General features: G+C 33.2%; 1 protein-coding gene across 5 annotated transcripts in view; it reads left to right on the top strand.

Moving 5' to 3' along the window:
• ELP4 (elongator acetyltransferase complex subunit 4) overlaps window positions 1-19,146 on the top strand; it is a 158,499-nt gene that overhangs the window by 59,185 nt on the left and 80,168 nt on the right. For 4 of the 5 annotated variants that reach the window (XM_087921211.1, XM_087921210.1, XM_087921212.1 and 1 more), the window contains 2 exons: window positions 11,338-11,446; window positions 14,781-14,887. The exons of the other annotated variant lie outside the window; for it this stretch is intronic. In XM_087921211.1, coding sequence (XP_087777337.1) covers window positions 11,338-11,446; window positions 14,781-14,887 — 216 coding nt within the window. The remainder of the gene's footprint in view (window positions 1-11,337; window positions 11,447-14,780; window positions 14,888-19,146) is intronic. 5 annotated transcript variants of the gene reach the window in all.

Raw genomic sequence — 19,146 nt, 5'->3', positions numbered from 1 at the left:
ATGCTCCTTTAATGTTGTTGCAGACCTCTTGGCAGATCTCATATCAATTTTCTTGTTTTTTTGCGCTGTGATGGTGCAGTGGTTAGAGTTCAGTACTGCAGGCTACTTCTGCTGATTACCGGCTGCCAGCAGTTTGGCAGTTAGGGTCAAGGTTGCTTCAGCCTTCCATCCTTCCGAGGTGGGTAAAATGCTGACTCTGTAAACTGCTTAGAGAGGGCTGTAAAAGCATTGTGAAGCGCGATAAAATTAAGTGCTATTGCTATTGAAGGGACACCCTGTTTTTGCTAATGTCACTGTACCATATTTTCTCCATTTGTTAATGACTGTCTTCACTGGTTCCACGGTATATCCAAGGCCTTGGAAAATTTTTTGCATCCTTCCCCTGACTGATACTTTCCAGCAAAGAGATCCTTCGTAAGCTCTTTGCAGACCATGGCTTTTGCTGTAAGAGGCAACCAAGTAAATGTTGGAAAAATCCTACTAGAACGTCTAAACTTTATATGGGCTTGATCAGAGTCACTTTAATTAATGGCAGGTATGTACTATTATTTACCAGCAATTTAAATGTGCTTAGTTAATTCTGAATGTAGCCACATCTCTACTTACAAAAGGGTGTGAATACTTATGCAGCCACATTATTCTAGCTTTTTATTGTTATTTTCCCTTGAAAGGTTTCAGGTTGTTTTTCAATTGAATTGTACAGTTTATTTGTTATATTAAAAATATTTAAAAAAATTGAAGTGATTTATCTTGGTCTGTTTTTTTTTTACATCTCAAAAGCTTGGCATTTTAACAAGGGTGTGTAGACTTTCTATATCCACTATATACTTCTCTTCAGATATTAGTAAAAATGAGCCTTTCATCATTTTACATTAAATAATACAAAATCATAGAAAAATGATGGCATCAATTAGTTTGCTTGTCTTTTTATTGTAATGATCTTCCCTCATATATTTATATCATTATTCCAAGGATAAGCAAATAAACATTTCTCTTAATTAATATTAGACTCCCCCTGATAAATCATATTTGTGATATATTTTTACTAATCTTTTTAATTGAACAGTGAAGAATTATATGGTATATTTGCATGAATGCATCTGAAATAAATCCTGCATCAAACTAGAATGATTTATTCTAACATTAGATTGTTTTCTGGATAATGGATGTGGAAATTGGTGGAAAACTGGATGTAGGAAATGTATGTTCTAATAATCATTGAGATACAAACCCATACTTCCTGAGTATAGATTAACTCTATAGAAAACTGGAAGAGATTGAAGAATGCTACAGTTCCTCCCAAGCTCATCTCATTATTCTATTTCTCCTAATTATTTTAATTATAGGAGCGTAATTTTATGAATAGAGCAGCATTCACTATTCTCTTCCCACTCATGTCTCCAATATAGCCCACTAAGTTTCTCCTGAGGTTGGAAAAAGACTTGGCAATGGGTTGAAATGAGACATGGGATGCTGGAAAAGGCCTTGCTCCTGAACTTGAGTGATTGCTTTTTCCTGTGGTAATTTTTTATGCTTCGACCCTGATATCCACTAACTCTCTGAAAGCATTCTCATGGGGGAAATGAAAGGAAATGCATTAATTAAGGCATTTTATTTTTGCTTTTTCACCTCCTCACATTAGTATATAAATACACTAAGAATAAATACACTCACACAAACTTATATAGAAATGCATATAGGAACGATTTGTCCTTCTGTTTAATTGAAGAGGTGGAAAAAGTAATAGAGCTTTATTTGCAGTGACCCAACAGGTGACAGTATTCATTTCTACTCTGCACTAGAAAAATGTTTTTAGAGTACAATTAGCTCAAATCTCCCAATTTTAGAAGAAATGTTAAAATGAAATTGAAAGAGAGAATGGTTTTTAAAATTCTCAGAACAACCAACCTAAGAAATGGCAAATTGTGAGCTGTGACTTAAGAAAAAAGATTGAGAAGATATATTTGATAGTTTTAAAATTCTTGGGAAAAAAATTCATAAAAAAGACAAGTAATTTTTTTCTAGCTGCAAAAGATAACAATTTCATTATATAACATTATAGTACAATTAGGCTAAATATTAAGAAATTTCTCTAAATTCCTAACCTACAGCAGAATCGGGGATTAAAGACCTTCTTTAAATATAATGGTTGGGAAACTGCCTTAGAACATGCAGTATCTTTTTTTAGACCAGAAAATTTGAATAGAGGTGTCATTGGGCATGTTCCAACTTGCATAATTCTTAGATTCATTATAAATATGCAACAATATGAAATAATATATAAGAGAATTGTAAGAATATTTGTTATGATTGTACAAGGCATAACAAGGATGAAAATTGTAATGTTAATTATATTGTTAGATGTTTTGTCACAGTATGGTTAATTCTCATCTGTTTGGGCATATGGAATATTTTGGCTGCTAAACTAAGATAACTCAGGCATGGAAATTAATATTAGTTTGGCAGAAGGTAGGAAAACATGTTTTTAGATATATTTGGACAATAACAAGAAAGGAAGAGTGTGAATCTTTAAAATAACTTAATTGGGATTTAACTATCTATAAATTTGATTATTTGAAAAGGTTTTTAAAACTTTTAGATTTTCAAGGATTTGTAATTTACATGAATTGATGCATTTTTGAAAGCTACCAGAAAGTGATATGTTTATTAAATGGAATTAGATAAATCTTGAATTAAATACATGTTATAATGTTACAACTTTACATAATCTTTTGTTTGCATTTTTTCTAACTGCCTAATTGTTTAACTCTTTTTAGTTCTGTTAATTACATGAGAAATTCAATATGAGAGAATGCTTTATGTTTAATTGTGTTTTTGTGTCCTATATAGTTAAGCTTGAAAGGTGGGGGGAGAGGTAAATTAGCTTGTAACCTCGTTCTGTTTCAGACTGATGATGGAAAATAGAAGCTCTTAGCCACAAAATGTAACACTTAGAATTAATATTTAATTAGTCCATCAAATTGTATACTCTGGCTGAAAGGTTTCAAGGAGTTGTTAGTGCCACAATTGACCTACAAGTTTAATAATAACTCGTTTCTTCAAGCAAGTGCCAGTTCAGCACAGTGGAGCCCCTATAAGAAAGTCCTGAGAGATTAAAACCAAATGGCAAGCAAGGAGTCCTGGGATGGAGCCTTCTGGAAAGCTGGAGGCTGAAATAGCTGTTTTCAGCCAGGATTCAGATGATGACAGTGGGTGAAAAACCTGATCCCTTCTGTTTTGGGGGCTGAGGCAGAATTCAATATCCTGAAATAGATATTTATTAAATCATTTTATTTGGACATATCAGCCTGCATCATAAGGCAAATAATGTTTAGTTATATAGTGTTCTTTTCTTAAATTAATCTTTCTGTTAGCCTCTGTTTGAAATCTGTATTCCCTTCCCCCAGGCTTGTATATACTGTTTTCTTTGTGACTCTGGTAAATTTTTGGAGAATATGCTTCAAAACCTAATTGCGTTGTATGTGCTATTGTGACCTTTTGGCTTCTAATTTTACATATCATTTTGAATTTTTTTAAACTTATCATAAAACCTAGTATGCATCCTTTTGTGCAGTTTAAGATATAAGAAGCTATATAAGAATATTTTATTGCTTTTCATTCTTAAAAATTCTTCCACTGAAATAAGTTCAGAAACAGACTGAAAAAGGAACAGTTTGCATTATTTATTGATTGCTTCATAAATAATTAAAGAAAACTAGTCACTACTTAAATATTTAAGCTCATGAGGGCCTTGCCAGCAGAGGGAGTAGTCATGTCTTTAGTCAAATTCCAATTGATTTCCAACCTATTTCATCTTTTTTCCCACCAGTTTTTCATCTGCTCTGTGTTTTGTAAAACACTTCCTGATGATAAACTATAATTTTATACTCAATAAGGAGTTAAACTGATTGTAAAATTAAGTATTTTAAGCTTTCTTTTTATTACAGAAATCAGATCTATTGGATAATTACTTTCCTGGTGATTGTATATGTTGGCAAGTACATGCTTAGTCTATTCCAGTATCATGTATTTACTTCATTATGAATATATTTTATCTGAAATAGCAAATGTTCAGCTATATTTCAAAGTCATTATGCCTAATAAATAATTACATTTAAAATCTTAAAATTAAAATTTTAACAGATGAAATATTATTTCTATCTTATCCTCCCATTCGTACTAATCAAAATACAATATAGTTTTCAAAAATTTGGTACCATTTCTTAACAATCTATAATTTACATGTTTCTGCTACTATAAATTTAATATTGCTAGTACCTGTTTTGCTTCAAAGGGAATATTTTTTTCTTCCAAAATTTAAAAATAAATTAACAAACCTCACTTTGAGGCTTGCATTCCTTTTTGATTGGCCTTCCAGTGCCATATGATGGCAATTCTGGACTAGGACCTCTCCATTCATGTTTATCTCTAGTTCATTTGCTTCTTTGTTTAATAATCAATTTTAAATGGCCACCCCTCTCACAGGAAGTGACTCTTGGTGGTGTGTGTATGTGTGTGTGTGTGTGTGTGTTCATACATTCCCTCCCCCCAAGTTAAATCTGTTTCGCTTTTTTCTTTCTCTCAGGGCTTCTCCACTTCACTGGTGTCTCAACTTCTTATCACTGATTATTTGAAATTCTCTAGGAAGCTATTCAAGCAAAATAGTAAAAAAAAAAAAGTTTTAAAAACATTCTTTTTCATTAGGATTTCTCCAACATTCTCCCATGCTCATCTTTTCTTTTCCTGATTCTTCTTCCATTTTTCAAATCTCATCTCATGCCTACAAGTTTATTCAGAACCAATGAGAGACTTTGTCAATAGCCCTTAGAAAATGCTAATATAAAATGTTAATAAAATAGGAATTATTGTCAGGGTTCCAAGTAACAGACCCAACACAATCAAAAATCTGAGGTCTGGAGTTTCCTAAAAGCATGAATTTATTAAGAATGTCATATTGGCAAAGCTAGTGAAAACCCGACTCTGACGGACCTTAGTAGATTCCTTTACAGTTCTTTGGGAAGAGACCAATATTCCATATATGTTACATATAAATTGTTATTTCTTAGCAATTTGACTTTTGAATATTTTGGAAACTCTAGGGTGAATAATGCCTGGATTTACTGATCTGACAAGTTTCAAGTTACCAATAAGGCCTTTAAACCATCTTGTTACCAGCATCTACAATTCTGTATAACCTTTCCTGAGAAAATCCATTCCGGATCTGGCTCTGCCACAGATCCTCTGTTTCAGTTACCTCTTTCTCAAGTGTTCAGTCAATATTTTATTGTTTGAGTTAATGCGTTATATAAAATCTCAAAATATTTTCTTGATTCCACTTGTTGATATGTTTCCTGACACATGGATTACGCTACAGTTTTTATTTATTAGTCAGTAACCAGCATGAAGAAAAAAAACCACAATGAGATAAAATGTACAAACACAACAGAATAGGTAGAATAAAACCTGATGGGGCAGTGCACATACTGAGATAAAATTCTTAAGTAAAATGTGTATCTAAATTAAAAGGGGAAGTAAATGAAGATGAGCAGCCATATAAATACACTTTCATTCCTGATATCTCATAAACTGAAATTCTATTAATTTGGTTTTGAATTTTCTTCAAGATTAGAATAATTAATTTTAACTTTCTTTTTTAAAAGACTTTTTTAGCCACAACTGCCACCTGTTTCTCAAGTAAAGAATCATGAGTCCAGATGGACCCCCAGCTTGCGCACTATTTTGGGTGATTCAACCTCATCCAGTACCAAAAATGGTAAAGGCACTAAAATGGAAACCATTCAGTACTGTCCAGTTTAGGCCTGTTTTAGCTCATCCAGACCTCCACAGCTTTAGATATATTGTATTAATATATTTTAAATTTTATTGTATATACATGTGAATAATTCATATCACAATAGATACTTCCTAATTCCTAGAAGTTACATATGAAAAGATTCAATATTTGTAGCCGTTTTAAGAGCAGGATGTAATAAGTTATGACAATCGTTCTGTTTGAAGAGTTAAATTATGTTCATCCTTATTACATGATGCTGTTATTTTAAAGAAGAGGTAAGCAATATCATAACCAAAATTCAACAGAAGATAAAAGCTTTTTTTAATTTTTTAAAGTTAAAACATTTGCAGAAAGCAAAATATTGCCTCTTCCTATTTTAAAAAAATAAAATAATTTGGGTCGTGAAAGGCTGTCTTCTCCCATATAATCCAGAGAAGAACTGACTAAAGCAATTCAAGCGCACATATGCAAGCCTTTTCAATGGGAGGCTCCCCAATTATGGAATTCCCTATCATGAGAGATGTCTGATGCTTTCCCTTCAAATGTCTGTGGAGAATTTAAATTGGATGTTTGATGTGATTAACCTGTGAGGTTTCTAGCATATAATTTATGGTTAATCCTTAACTATCTTTTCCAACTGTTTAAGATCAGAGTCTCTAAATCTCTCCCTCTTTCCCTCTCTCCCTCTCTCTCTCTCTCTCTTTCTTTTGCTGAGGTGAAAGCAATAATAGATTCCCCTTGATGGATGCCTTACAGGCATCCCAGAGAATTAACATATTATTTAAGCTCTGAAAAAAGAGAATCTCATAAGGGAGAAATATTCAAATAATTGTCAAATGTAATGTTTAGAGTCGGTGAAGTATGTTTATTTATCACATTTATATGGCCACCCATCTCACAAGAAGTGACTGGATGGTGTACAACAATCAACAAAAATAACAGATATAAAACTAATCATTATAAAACTATAGAAGTCATTATTAAAAATGAAAAAGTATAAAAATTTAAAATATACAAATCAAACAAAGTAAAAGGTTAACAATAGAGCCATCTAGGAATGTTTCTAGGTGTCTTAAGATCCTCCAGACCTGGTGACATAAACAGGTCTTGAGTTACTTCTGGAATAATAATAGGGATGAAGCTAACCTGGCTGCAGGATGGAGAATATTCCATTTGGCAGTTGCCACGGCAGAGAATACCCACCTTCTGGAACCCACAAAATATAGATCCTTGAGAGATGGTACCCACAACATGTCTTCTCTGGCAGAACTATGTGACAGGCTAATGTAATGAAAGGCTGTTCCTTAGCTAACCCAGTTCTATGCATGAAAGGTTTAAAGGTTAAACCAGTACCTTGAATTGGTAGACTAGGGCAGACTGGCAGCTAAAGCAGTTTGCGGAGAAAGTATAATATGTGCTCTTCTGGGAGTATGTATAATGACTATGCCACTGCATTCGGAACCCATGGAAACTTCAGTGGCAACCCCACATAAAGCACATTACAATAGTAATCCAATCTGGAGGTGATCAAGACATAAGTGCCTATGAGCAGAGTTTCCTGATCCAGAAAAGTACAAAATTAACACGTAACATGAAGCTGTGCAAAGGTCCTCATAGTCACAACTGCTATCTGCCACTTCAAGCAGGAAATGTGATTTAAGGAGGACCAAACAAGCCATAGTTTGCCAACGTTCAGCTGAAGCTTGATGTTTCCCAGCCAGGCCCTTACAGCCTCCAGGGGCAGAGGTGTATAGTTGGTTTCATCAACAAACTGATGATACCTCATCCTATAGTGACTGATGAGCTCCCCAGTGCTTCATGTATAGGAGAGGAGAGAGAGCACTGAATCCCGAAGCACTACATATACTAGAGCAGGGATCCCCAACCACCGGACCGGGAACCGGTACCGGTCCATGGAACATTTCCTACCGGGCCGCTGGTTTGCTGGGCTCCGCCATCTTGTTTGATGAGAAAGTGCTTCCGGGTGAGCTTTTCCAGTTGGAAAGTGGTGTTTGGGTCCTGAAGGAATCCTCGCGCCTTAGTTTCATCGAAGGGGGGGACTTTGAACGAAACTAAGGTGCGAGGATTCTTTCAGCACCCAAGGCAAGGCGAGCTGAGCTACCGTCCTGAAGCCATCCCAAAGCAAAGCCCATTGACAAAGGTACAAAGGAGGAGTTGAAGGTGGTGGGTAGAAGCAGGGGACAGCTGTCTGGCCGGTCGCTCAGCTCGCCTTGCCTTGTCATGCGTGCTGATGCCGGTCCCGGGCCGCGGATCATTTTGTGATGCTGGTACCGGGCCGTGGCACAAAAAAGGTTGGGGGCCACTGTACTAGAGCATAACATCTCAATTATAACTGACTGGAATTGACTCTAAAAAAGGAACCAAACCAGCACAACACTGCACACACCTACCACAGTCCTCTGAGCTGATCCAGAAAGATATCATGGTTGATGGTATAGAAATGAAATAGGGTGAGCATGGATGCACAACCCACATCCTGCCCATACCAGAGATTATCCAAAAGTGCTACCAATGCCATTTCAGTCCCAAGCTTGGCACCAGATTTGTTCCTGTCAATCTGGCTACATTGACTCCCTGACCCAAGTGTTACTATATTGTAACTTCCACAGAGATAGGTGTAGTGAGTTTCTAACACCTGTTCTTGGGTCATACCCTGAACAATCAGAAGTAAGTATTAGGAAGCGACTCAGATTAACCTCACTGTGATTTTGCATAGTATAAGAAAGGAGTGAGGTAAACTATGACCTTCTTTCAAGGTTCTGTTATTATACCCTTCAAAAATAAAGCTAAGTTCCAATAGTCCTTGCATTGTCTTCTTCCTGATCTGACCTACATCAAAGGGTTTACATTTTCCCAGCATTACAGTCATCTTCACTTCAGTGAGCATACTAAATAGCAGTTACATTAAGAAAAAAATTTAAAATGTAAATATCAGTCTAAATCAGCAGTTCCCAAACTTTCTCATAATGCACCTAGCAGTCCCCAAACTGTGTGCCATGGTGCCCCGAGACCCAGCAGTGAATTTACTAAAGGTTCCTTTTATTAAATAATCCTGCAGCACCCTTGTGAGTTTACTCCTGGGGCTCCACAGCTTATAGTTGGATCTAAGTTGAGAGGCAAAAAAAGAATACAAAAAGAAATATCCACCCCAACAGTGCTGTTATTTTTTTAAAAGGAGGGAGTGACTACAATTTACACCTCTAGTGCAGCTTAGATGACTTTCTCTCCACAATCCTGGGAATAAAAAAATAGAAAAGTATATACTAAACTCATTAACAGCAAAAAGACAAAAGAGAGTGAATATATAATACATTAATGTGTAATAATAGCATTTACTTGTTTACAACTTTGCTGACAAGTTTTGGAAAGGTTTCCATAGCTATAGAAACTTAGTTATTAAGTGATTTTATAGCAACGAAGAAGGATTTTATATATTTTATGTTGTTGATTTTCCAGGTAATTTGATCTCAAGTAAGAGTTTGGTATTCTCTATTTTGCAGCTTCTACCAATAAGGGATTTGATTAGCTGTTGTTTTTCCCTTTCATCATAGCTTGAGTTCCTCATTTTTTAAATGAGTCCTGTTATTGTATCATCTTTGTCACTGAAAATGTACCTATTACTAAAAGTTGCAGATGGTGTTCTACTTCCTCAGGCTGACAAGCTACTGAAGCCATGCAATGTTTTCCTAAAAACAGGCTGTATATTAAAAACATGCAGCTTCAGTAGTTCATAAAAACATTGTGCGACCTCAGTGGTTTGTTGGCTCAAGGAAGACAAATGCCATCCACCATTTTTAGTAATAGATAACCCAATTGTAAGTATGTGTTATCACTAAGTCAGACATTCTTAACCTGGGACTGCTTGTAGTTGCCCCTAAAATAAAAGACATTTGATGGTAAACTTAAAGGTGAAATTGGCAAATTATTTTTATTTTTAAGCGACTCCAGATTTTTATTAAACTTTCTTTATACAATTTGTCATTTTAAATTATTTTCTTCTTTCATTTCCTTGTATTATGAATAAATCTTTTGACTAAACCAGCTGCTTCTGTGATTAATATTCTATTATTTGGAGATTATACCATTCCATGATCCATGATCCATTTTATTATGTGAAATGCCATGTATGTATACTTCTCTTCTAGTTATTGAAGAAGGCAGGGAATTGGTAGGAACATTTTTTTTCCTAGGAAATTATTATCACAGGTTGCACATTATCACAGGTTCCATCCGCACCCTACAATACACATTTGTGTATGTGGATCTAAGGGAATCAAAACCTGTAGACATGCAAGCCTTATTTTACTTACTATGCATAAAAAAGAAAATATTAGTTATTTCAGGGGTCTCTGTATTTAAAAACCAGAATTGTAATGCTATATGCATTCAAGAAAATCAGCTCTAGAGCCCTATGACATGGGATCTCATTATTTGAAGAACCAACTGCTTCCTGTGGTTTATGCTGCCCAAAAGTAGGTACTCCAGATCCCCCCAATCAAATAGTGTCATCTTTTGGGACACAGGAAGCCCTTTCTCTGGCACAGCAGCAGCTTCCTTGAATGAATTACCCCTGAGATCCAAACAGTTCCTACTATGATAGCACTCCAGAAGGCTTTAAAGAGTGTCTGTTTCCCAGCCTTTGGGATAGCATGGATGGAATCCCCTTATTACAGGTGTTTTAAGTATGTTATATATGTTTGGATGAGAATTGCCATTTTATTAATTCTTGTTTGTTATTTTCCTTACTGCATTTTGTTTATATATTGTGAGCTGCCGAATGTTGCTTTGAAATTAGGCAATACTGAAATCAAATCAGATAAATAAGATAAGACATTTTGCTTTCTATATTGTAAATTCCCACATCAAGTATCCAGTCCAAATCAGTGTGTCAAAAAAGTATTTTATATATAAAACAAACCCCAAAATTTTATAAAAACTATTGTTTGGGAATATTCCAAACTGGGATAGGGAAAAACAAACTTATCCAGATAGTTTATCAGTCTTTTTTTTTTTAATGACATGCAGGTATTAATTGCCTATTTTGCTTCAGTTCACAGAGAAAAACAAAAGTCTACATTTTTTCATAATAATTTTATTAAAAAGTACAACTACAGCATTAAAAGCCTTTCATGAGATAGGCTGTTGTATAAATTAGGCTAATAAATAAACTAAAACAAACTAACACCATCTTTTGCTAATGAGTGGAGACAATTCATCCATTGCTGTAAAACCTGTCAATCCAAAGGTTCCTCATAGCTGAAATGTAGTTAACAAGCAATCTCCAAAAGTAATTGGTTTAGAACACTTGTGGGCAATCTCAAGTCCTCTCCTTGTCCAGAGAGGAATTACAAAGAGCCTGTCTGCTTACTTGCTCTTTATTGCAGCAGCCGTCAGCTCTACTTTTAGCAGATTCATATTCAGTTTGCCATTTCTTCCCCAGAAGTTCACAAAGGTCTACTGTTTTTGAACTTTAGTTGCCTTTTAATCATCTAGGTTGTGTATTTTGTTGCCATGTCTTACAGAATAAAGCTATTATGGAACGTGTTACCCACTTGTCTGATACAGTAATTGGGCTTGAATCATTTATCGGGTCTGAGAGAAAAACCAATCCATTATACAAGGATTATCATGGTGAGTTCTATCCTTAGCAATACCATCATTCCATCTCCCCAAAAAAGCTTTTTTTAAAGTGTTTTAAGGGCATTTATTCTCCAATTGGAATATTTGCTCTAACATAGCATTTTATTTCTTTTTTTAAATTAATCTCTTAGTTCATCTTAATTCATCTTGCAAATAAACATTAGACTATTTTTTACTACAATGCATTAAGTTTGCTAAGGAAACATAGCAATTCCTTACATGTTGTCAAACTGTATTACCAAGGCATGGCTCAATCAGATGTAAAGAGGCAGCCTTTGAGAAATTCATATGCAGGGAAGCTTTGGCAATCATCTGGCCAGTGAGCTAAAATTGTCATTAAATCAATATTTTGATCCGCCAAGTTGTAGAAGAAATGCAAAAGAGTTATATATTTCACTGGGCAGGGAGATGAATGAACTAGCACAAAGGAGAATTTTATTTCTGATTATTTCAAATTACTGATTTTAAATCGCGTTTATCAGAATATCAGAAGCATGAACATGAATATAACCGTATCTCTGTTATAAACATTTAGTTACTCAATCGTTTTAATGGTTTATAATTGAAAGTATTTTTTAAAAAATCTGGGTTATTTGTACAAATATTTGTAAACATATTTATAACCTAATTTTAGACAATTTTTAAAAGACATTGAAAATTTTCATACTGCTATTTATTGATAAAATTACTTCCAAGTAATCTGACATTTTGCTAGATGCACTTCTTTCAGATTTGAAACTGAACTCGGCAACAGATGTTAAGTCTTATATACTGCCTATGTTCAAAGGAGCAGAATGTTCCCAACTAATCAGTAACTGTCATGTAGATGGCAGCTGATAATCATTCTCCCTATTTAAATTATTCTGTTGTTTATAACTGTATTGCCTCTAATAATTTTGAGGGGAATTACATCATATCACAGTTGCTGTTTTTCAGATCTGTTTTGAGAGTTAGCCACTGTAATTGACATTTAGGCATTGAAATTATTTAGTTTTATACAAATATCTAATCAAAAGGTTTAGATTCAAATCTGAATCTTCAGTAAATATTGTAAGAAAACAGAGATGTAATTAATTACACATACATGAGAAAATCCATTTGGATGTATAGATGACCATGGTTTACTTCAGCATAGATTCTACTTTGTCATATAGAGGAAGATAACCTTTTGAAATACAATCCCTTAAATAAGATACAAAATAAATAAACCACTTAAAGAGACATTTTTCACTTGTAGAGATATATAGTACTTCATCTTTTATCTGTAAAATATATAAGGAAATCTATGTCTTTATATTTTTATAGTTTTCTCTAAAATTGTCTTCTTTCTTCAGTGATATTTTTCTATATATTTTTCTAACAAGTTTATTTTAAATATTTGAATAATTCTGCCCCCAACCCCAATTAAAATACATTTGTATTTCTATTGTACTCTCATAAAGAGGAAACATTTGCTATTGTTTTGCATGTATAGCTTATCCATTTACCTTGTAAACTTTTGAACAGTATGATAAGATGCTTATGCCTCCATCATTTTATTGAACAAAATTGATAGACTTCTGAAGAGTTTCATAGCCAGTTTCTGTTTTAGTGTGTCTACCCTATATACACTGAGCAAGTCCTTCAAGAATATATAGCCCTCATCTACAAATATTTTTAATATTTATTTCTGAAATACAGGTTGTTAGTCAATTGTATTACAATTGTTCCATATAAAGTTAAGTATGTTTAATAACATACTAAACAGGTTCAACAACAAGCAAATCCTGATTTCTTGAAAAATAAAATATGGATATTGATTCATTCGTGAGAAGTAATGGAGAACACAGGTAATCTTTAGTAAATTGGTGTTAATCATATCTGTGCTTCTCACATACCATTGCTAAACATACTGTAGTAATTATGATCCTGAAGAAAATTTTAAAATGCATAAATAAGACAATTGTATCTTTTGCAAATGTTTTCTTTCTATGCTTTGTTTCCATTATCTCCCAATCTAAAATGTAAGCATTTTTTAAAGCTGAAATGTAATTTGTTATGAGAGTCACAGTTACCTAGAAAATACCAGTGAGTGGCCTAGCTTCATGCTGGTGGTGTTCAAATATACAAGGCTACATTTATATTGGGACTGTTAATTTTACTGAAGTAATTGTGACCTACTTTTAAGTAATATGCCCAGTCTAGTTATAATAGTCATTCAAGTGAAAACAATGGACTATTTTCTTGGTTTTATTTTGTCTTAAGACATAGTAAATACCAAATCAAGCTACATATATTTAAACCTGTTTATTAATTTTGCAATATATTTTGCAAAAATGCAGTTTTCTTACAGTTGAAAAAAATGCAAATTAATGCATTTTCCACATTATTTTGAAACTATGTAGTATTTGTTCAATGGTGCTCTGCCTTTTTATACTAAGATATATTTATTGATTTTCTCTAAAACATTGAAACAGTGTAACTTTAAAAAGTTTTCATGGTTGGAAAAATTGTCCGTTTTAATCTAGAACTGTCTGATTAAATTGCAAATATTTAATCTTTATTCTTTAAAAATAAGATATAATATAAGCTTTATTGTTGTCTCTCATAAAATATTTCTCAATGTCTGTTGTTGAAAAAGACCAGTTATTGAAAGTCTATATTAAACTTCCTAGAATCTGTCCAGCGTCCTTGTCAAAAGAAATCAGCTCGAGATTCAACTGACAGAATGCAGAGTTTGCAGTGTGCCTAGTATTGTTATAAAATTCCAACATACTCAACGGATGTCTTATTTGCAGAAAATAATGTGCATTGTATTTAAAACGTGGTTAAAATTTATCCAACAGCATGTTTTACTATTTCACACAAGTTTTAAAAAATAGTCACCATGGTACAGAGCAAAATACTTTTCATTACAGCTTCAGTGGTTATCAGTAACCTATGAGCTTTGCTTTGCTGGCTGCTTGCTGGTGCATTTAATAAAATAAAGATCACTCAGTGGTGCCGTGGGCAGCATGCAAGGTGATAGCCATATTTGCTTACTGTAAATACAAGAGAAAATCACACACAAACCGGCTGTAGTTTTGACAAGTATTAAGATCCCTCTTTACATCTGTACCTTTGTACCAAAGTGCAATTAGTTTTCCTCACACAAGGATTTCTGTTTATTTTATTCTGCTTGATTACTTTTGTATAATCGTATCGCTTGCTTCATTGCTCCTGGTCGTAAGCTCCAGTTTAAAAGGGGTAGGACGAGTGTGTGTAAATATACTGGATTTTTTTTTATATAAGACTTTAATTTAGGCATTTGAATAGCATCATTTTCTTAATATTTCCTTTCCATAAGGTTTGGTTCACATACATCAGATTCCCCGGCTTAATAGTTTGATCTGTGATGTATCGAACACAAAGGACCTTGCCTTTAAATTGAAAAGGAAGCTGTTTGTTATTGAGGTAAGACTATTATATACTATTTGAATACTATTTGAATACTATTTGAAAGATGGAATGTATTAAATGTTTATCCATGAATGTTTAAAAAGTAGGCCACAACCTGCAGTAACAAAGTATGACATGCATATTTCTAAAGATGTCAGAAGCATATTTAATTAAATGTTAATGATTTGCTCTTAGCTGTGTTGTTAAGTGGGAAAGTGCCTAGATGTTATTCCTCCAGTTAGGATGTTAATGTGCAATACTGCCTAAAATTGAGCATGGCATGAGGGATAAATGTCTTTCTCATTATTCAGAAACAATTTCCTTTGCATTACTGGAATCACCTTTAACTCTTCCATGTCATTTTAAATATAGGATCATTTACATTAATATTCTTAAGTAAATTTTCTACCAAATTTAAACTTCCCCCTCCCCCGACCTTCCATGAAGACAGTCTACACAGAAAGCAATAATGCAAAAGATGATTTCATTTTAGTCTTGCTAAGGAGCAGACCACTATTAGGCAGACATCAATTAGGGTTGATGTATTTATTAACCAAGTAGATCCAGAAAACTGAAAACAAAAGTTGCTTTGGGAGTAAAGGAATCTTCACCAGTACAGTCTTTGCGGGTTTTAGACAAAGGCATAAAACAGTTAAGCAGCCCTGACAAATCATTTAGTTTAATCTCTTTCAAGTGAAAAGCTGTTAAGCAGGCCACTTGCCTTAACTGCTTGAACCCATAAAAGGAAGAATTGCCACCAATATATTAGCATATTTTTAACTTCATCACCAAATGATGGTCAATGTGGCTTGGCACTGCTTTGGTGTTTGGGATTTCACCCTTAAGTGACCACTTTGGCCCTTATTTGACCCTCTGCCCTCTTTAGCTAGCCACTTGATAAGGTAACCTAGGGATTCTCTTCCAGTGCCCCTCCTCCACATCTCTCTCACTGTCTCTTCACGGTTGTGTGTTGCAATAACCTATAAATTGTTGAAAGGAGCCCATCAAGTGACAAATTAAAGTGCCCTCCTCCTAATAATGGTAATCAATGCCCTTAATCATCTAGTCCTATTGAAAGCAGTTAATAGTTAATCAAGGAGCCAGGTTTTCAACCAGGATATCTCTGCATGAGTATTTCAAGTTTCTCAACTTGAAGAAATGTTGGTTTCAAAAGCTACTTGAAGACAAATGTTTTTCTTTAAAGAATTTGTGGTCCCTCTGTGTAATTTTGGGTTTTCAGAAAAAAATACATCTAATGGCAAAGCACTATATTAGTACAATCTATTTTAACATTATTTGACTTCATCGAAAAAGTTATTTTTCTTTTGAATCAGTTGAATAAAGGAGTTTAGTATTCATATGCAAGATTTTAAAATTCAGAAAACATAAATTATTTTCATTGACACAGAAAAGAGACAATATGTTTCTGCTATATTAAATTCCCATTTATTGTACTTTGAGCTGGAAAAAAATTCCCCTGACTATATAGACAGATCAGAACATTAACTCTGTTAGCAAAATCTCTATACTATTTTCTGTTATTATAATTTTCAAATGAAATGGTTCACAATAATAAAAATAAAAGGATGAAAAGTAATTTGATTTCTTTTAAGGCGAAAGAACTACAGAAGCACATTTTTTAAGAATAATTTCAGCCCAACCTGTTGTTTACAAATTGCTTCCTGTCCAAAAAGAGAAAAATATTGCTTTCTAACTCATCAGTTTCTTTGCATTTACCATCTTGTCCCACACTGCTAATCTTCTGCTTTTGCTTTTAAATTATAGTACCATTCTGAAGAAACTAAGACAAAGGATAATATGCATTGACAAAACAGTTGATCAAGTTACTAATAAAGTTAACAATGAAAACAGGAAAAATTATAAAATCATTTTTAAAAATAGATAACTATGAAGCTGAATGAATTATATATCTCATAAGCAGACTTTTTAAATAGGTGCCTAACACTTTGGAAGAGTATAGAAAGTTACATAAAACATTCTTCAAACAAATCTTGAATATAGGATTGACAATTTTCAAAAAAAAAAGTCCAATATATTTATATTGTCATTTTGTTTCACCCTTATGTATATATATCTTTCAAAACAACATTAAATAAATACTGATAAATGAATTCATAATTTGAAATCAGAACAATTTCATCTACATTTTTATCACATATCTGTTGAATTTCTGTAGCTTTACAATGTGTTTCTTACAAATAAACCCAATTTTGCAAGGGCAATTCCATCACAATTCCTTTTCATTGGAGCATTGGCACTTGTTATTAACATATTTTTTTATTCTAATTAATATTTTATAAGTTAAATATATGAATATTTACATCAAAAATCTAAAAAGTACTTTCCATATTCATCTATAGTATATATATATATATTGAGCAGCATATTTTGGGCTTGGACATTAAACACTAATAAATCAATATTTATTTGTTATAATTTATACAAGGTATTGATTATCTTTAGCACAATAACTGTGTATAGTGAAATATTTACCTAACATTTCATTACCTGCTCTTTCATTGCATGTTTTAAAATCTTAGAGAAAATTAAGTGCCTGTCTTTTCAAAAAGGCTCATAGTTTTGAAGTTACGTTGTCTAATCCTATTTCTTCCTACTTTGGAATCTTAATTAGAAGGAGATAAAGACCATCATTTGACTAAATTATTGTCTTGAATCTGTAGCAAAAGGTATAATCCGCAATTGGGCCAATTAGTGTACCCCATCGTTAGCTATGCTGAAAAAAGCAGCTAGATTAGATCTGACACCAGCCTAGTTCCCACTGTTGTTTTGCCAGGTAGGATGGTCAGACTTCAAAGAGCTTGAGGCATCAGCAGGGCAAGGTTTGAAGGCCAGCTTAGGTCCGGTTGTTAATCTCTCTGTAAAAACCACAGCAGCCATCACACAAAACAAGCTTATACAACATAATCATGCGGTATTAAAGTTTGGGTCGAGTCATGCCAATTTGCCTTTGATTTTCTGATGATTGAATAAAAGATGGCTACATGACTAGACATATTCCCAAAATTTACTGATTAGATAAGTTCCTCAAACATTTAAAATATTTTTTTTATTTTTCAGTTAAGTATATGACATGCTATTTATTTTGATGAATCTTTCTGACAGGGAAGTATATGGAACATAATTTATGTACTGAATATTTGTTTCTTGTCATTTCAAAGGAATTTATATAAAAGTTAAAAAGAAAAGCTAGTGATAGTCAATTGTGCTTATTATTTTCTGTTTAAATATTGGGTTACATGCTTTTCACTGATATCATTACATAATTGTTCTTTTTTTCTGCATTTTGATTTGTTAAATTTTTGAAGAAATAGTGGCATATTTCTATTCAGAGAACCCACCAATACTACTGTAATATTATTGTAAATGATTAAAAATTGTGTCATAATGCCTTTCCCTTTGACAATTTTAGGTGTATGTATTTTTCTATTTATTTGTTCAGTCCCCCTGAGGTACAGGGCATCAGTGCTAGATTGAAGAGGGAGGCCAAGTAAAAAATTCAGTGATATCCCTAACATAGCCTCTCCCTGAAAAGTAAAACATAACTTAGGCTCAAGATTTCTCATATCAACTATATAATTTGTCTTTTGTCCAGTTGCATCAGAAATCATGATGAATTTTACAATTTTTCCATGTAAGAGTTTATGCCTGTATTTACATTCCTTTGTTCAAATTTTGATCATGCTTATGCATAAAGAAATAATCTTAATTATTAATGAAGGCATTTAACCAACCCAGATTAGATCCTGCAATAATCTAATTATTTATGCCTATAACTTTGCAATATTGCCAACCAGCCTTGGATTTAAGACACATAAATGCTATATATTTATGGATTTCCTTATTCAATTTTAAGTTAGCCAGTGACAGATTTTCCGTTGTTTTTATCTGTTAAGGAAGAAGTTACATTTTATGGAGAAATTGATTTTTCTTCTCTAACTTTAAAAATACTTTGTGGACTGTTGGTATCGAAGTATATTTTTTTCACACCCCTTCACTTCTTCATTTAGTAACAGAAATGTTGTCGTAAGTCGAGGATTAGCTGTGTTTTATTTCTGTCTAAGATCTATTTTACTCTGTATATAAAATCTCAAAATAATATACAAAAGTGGGAAAATTATCAAATATAAATTCCTAGATTAAAATAATGCTTTTATTTTTTCAACCATTTGTGTATATTGAATATTCAGGAAAAGAAGTCATGCAATATATGCATGAAAGAAAACACAGAGAGT

The sequence above is a fragment of the Pseudonaja textilis genome, chromosome 1 (genome assembly GCF_049901715.1).
Source record: "Pseudonaja textilis isolate UNSWEBS1 chromosome 1, rPseTex1.2, whole genome shotgun sequence".
NCBI classification, from domain to species: Eukaryota; Metazoa; Chordata; class Lepidosauria; order Squamata; family Elapidae; genus Pseudonaja; species Pseudonaja textilis.
This window is presented reverse-complemented; position numbering and strand designations above follow the sequence as displayed.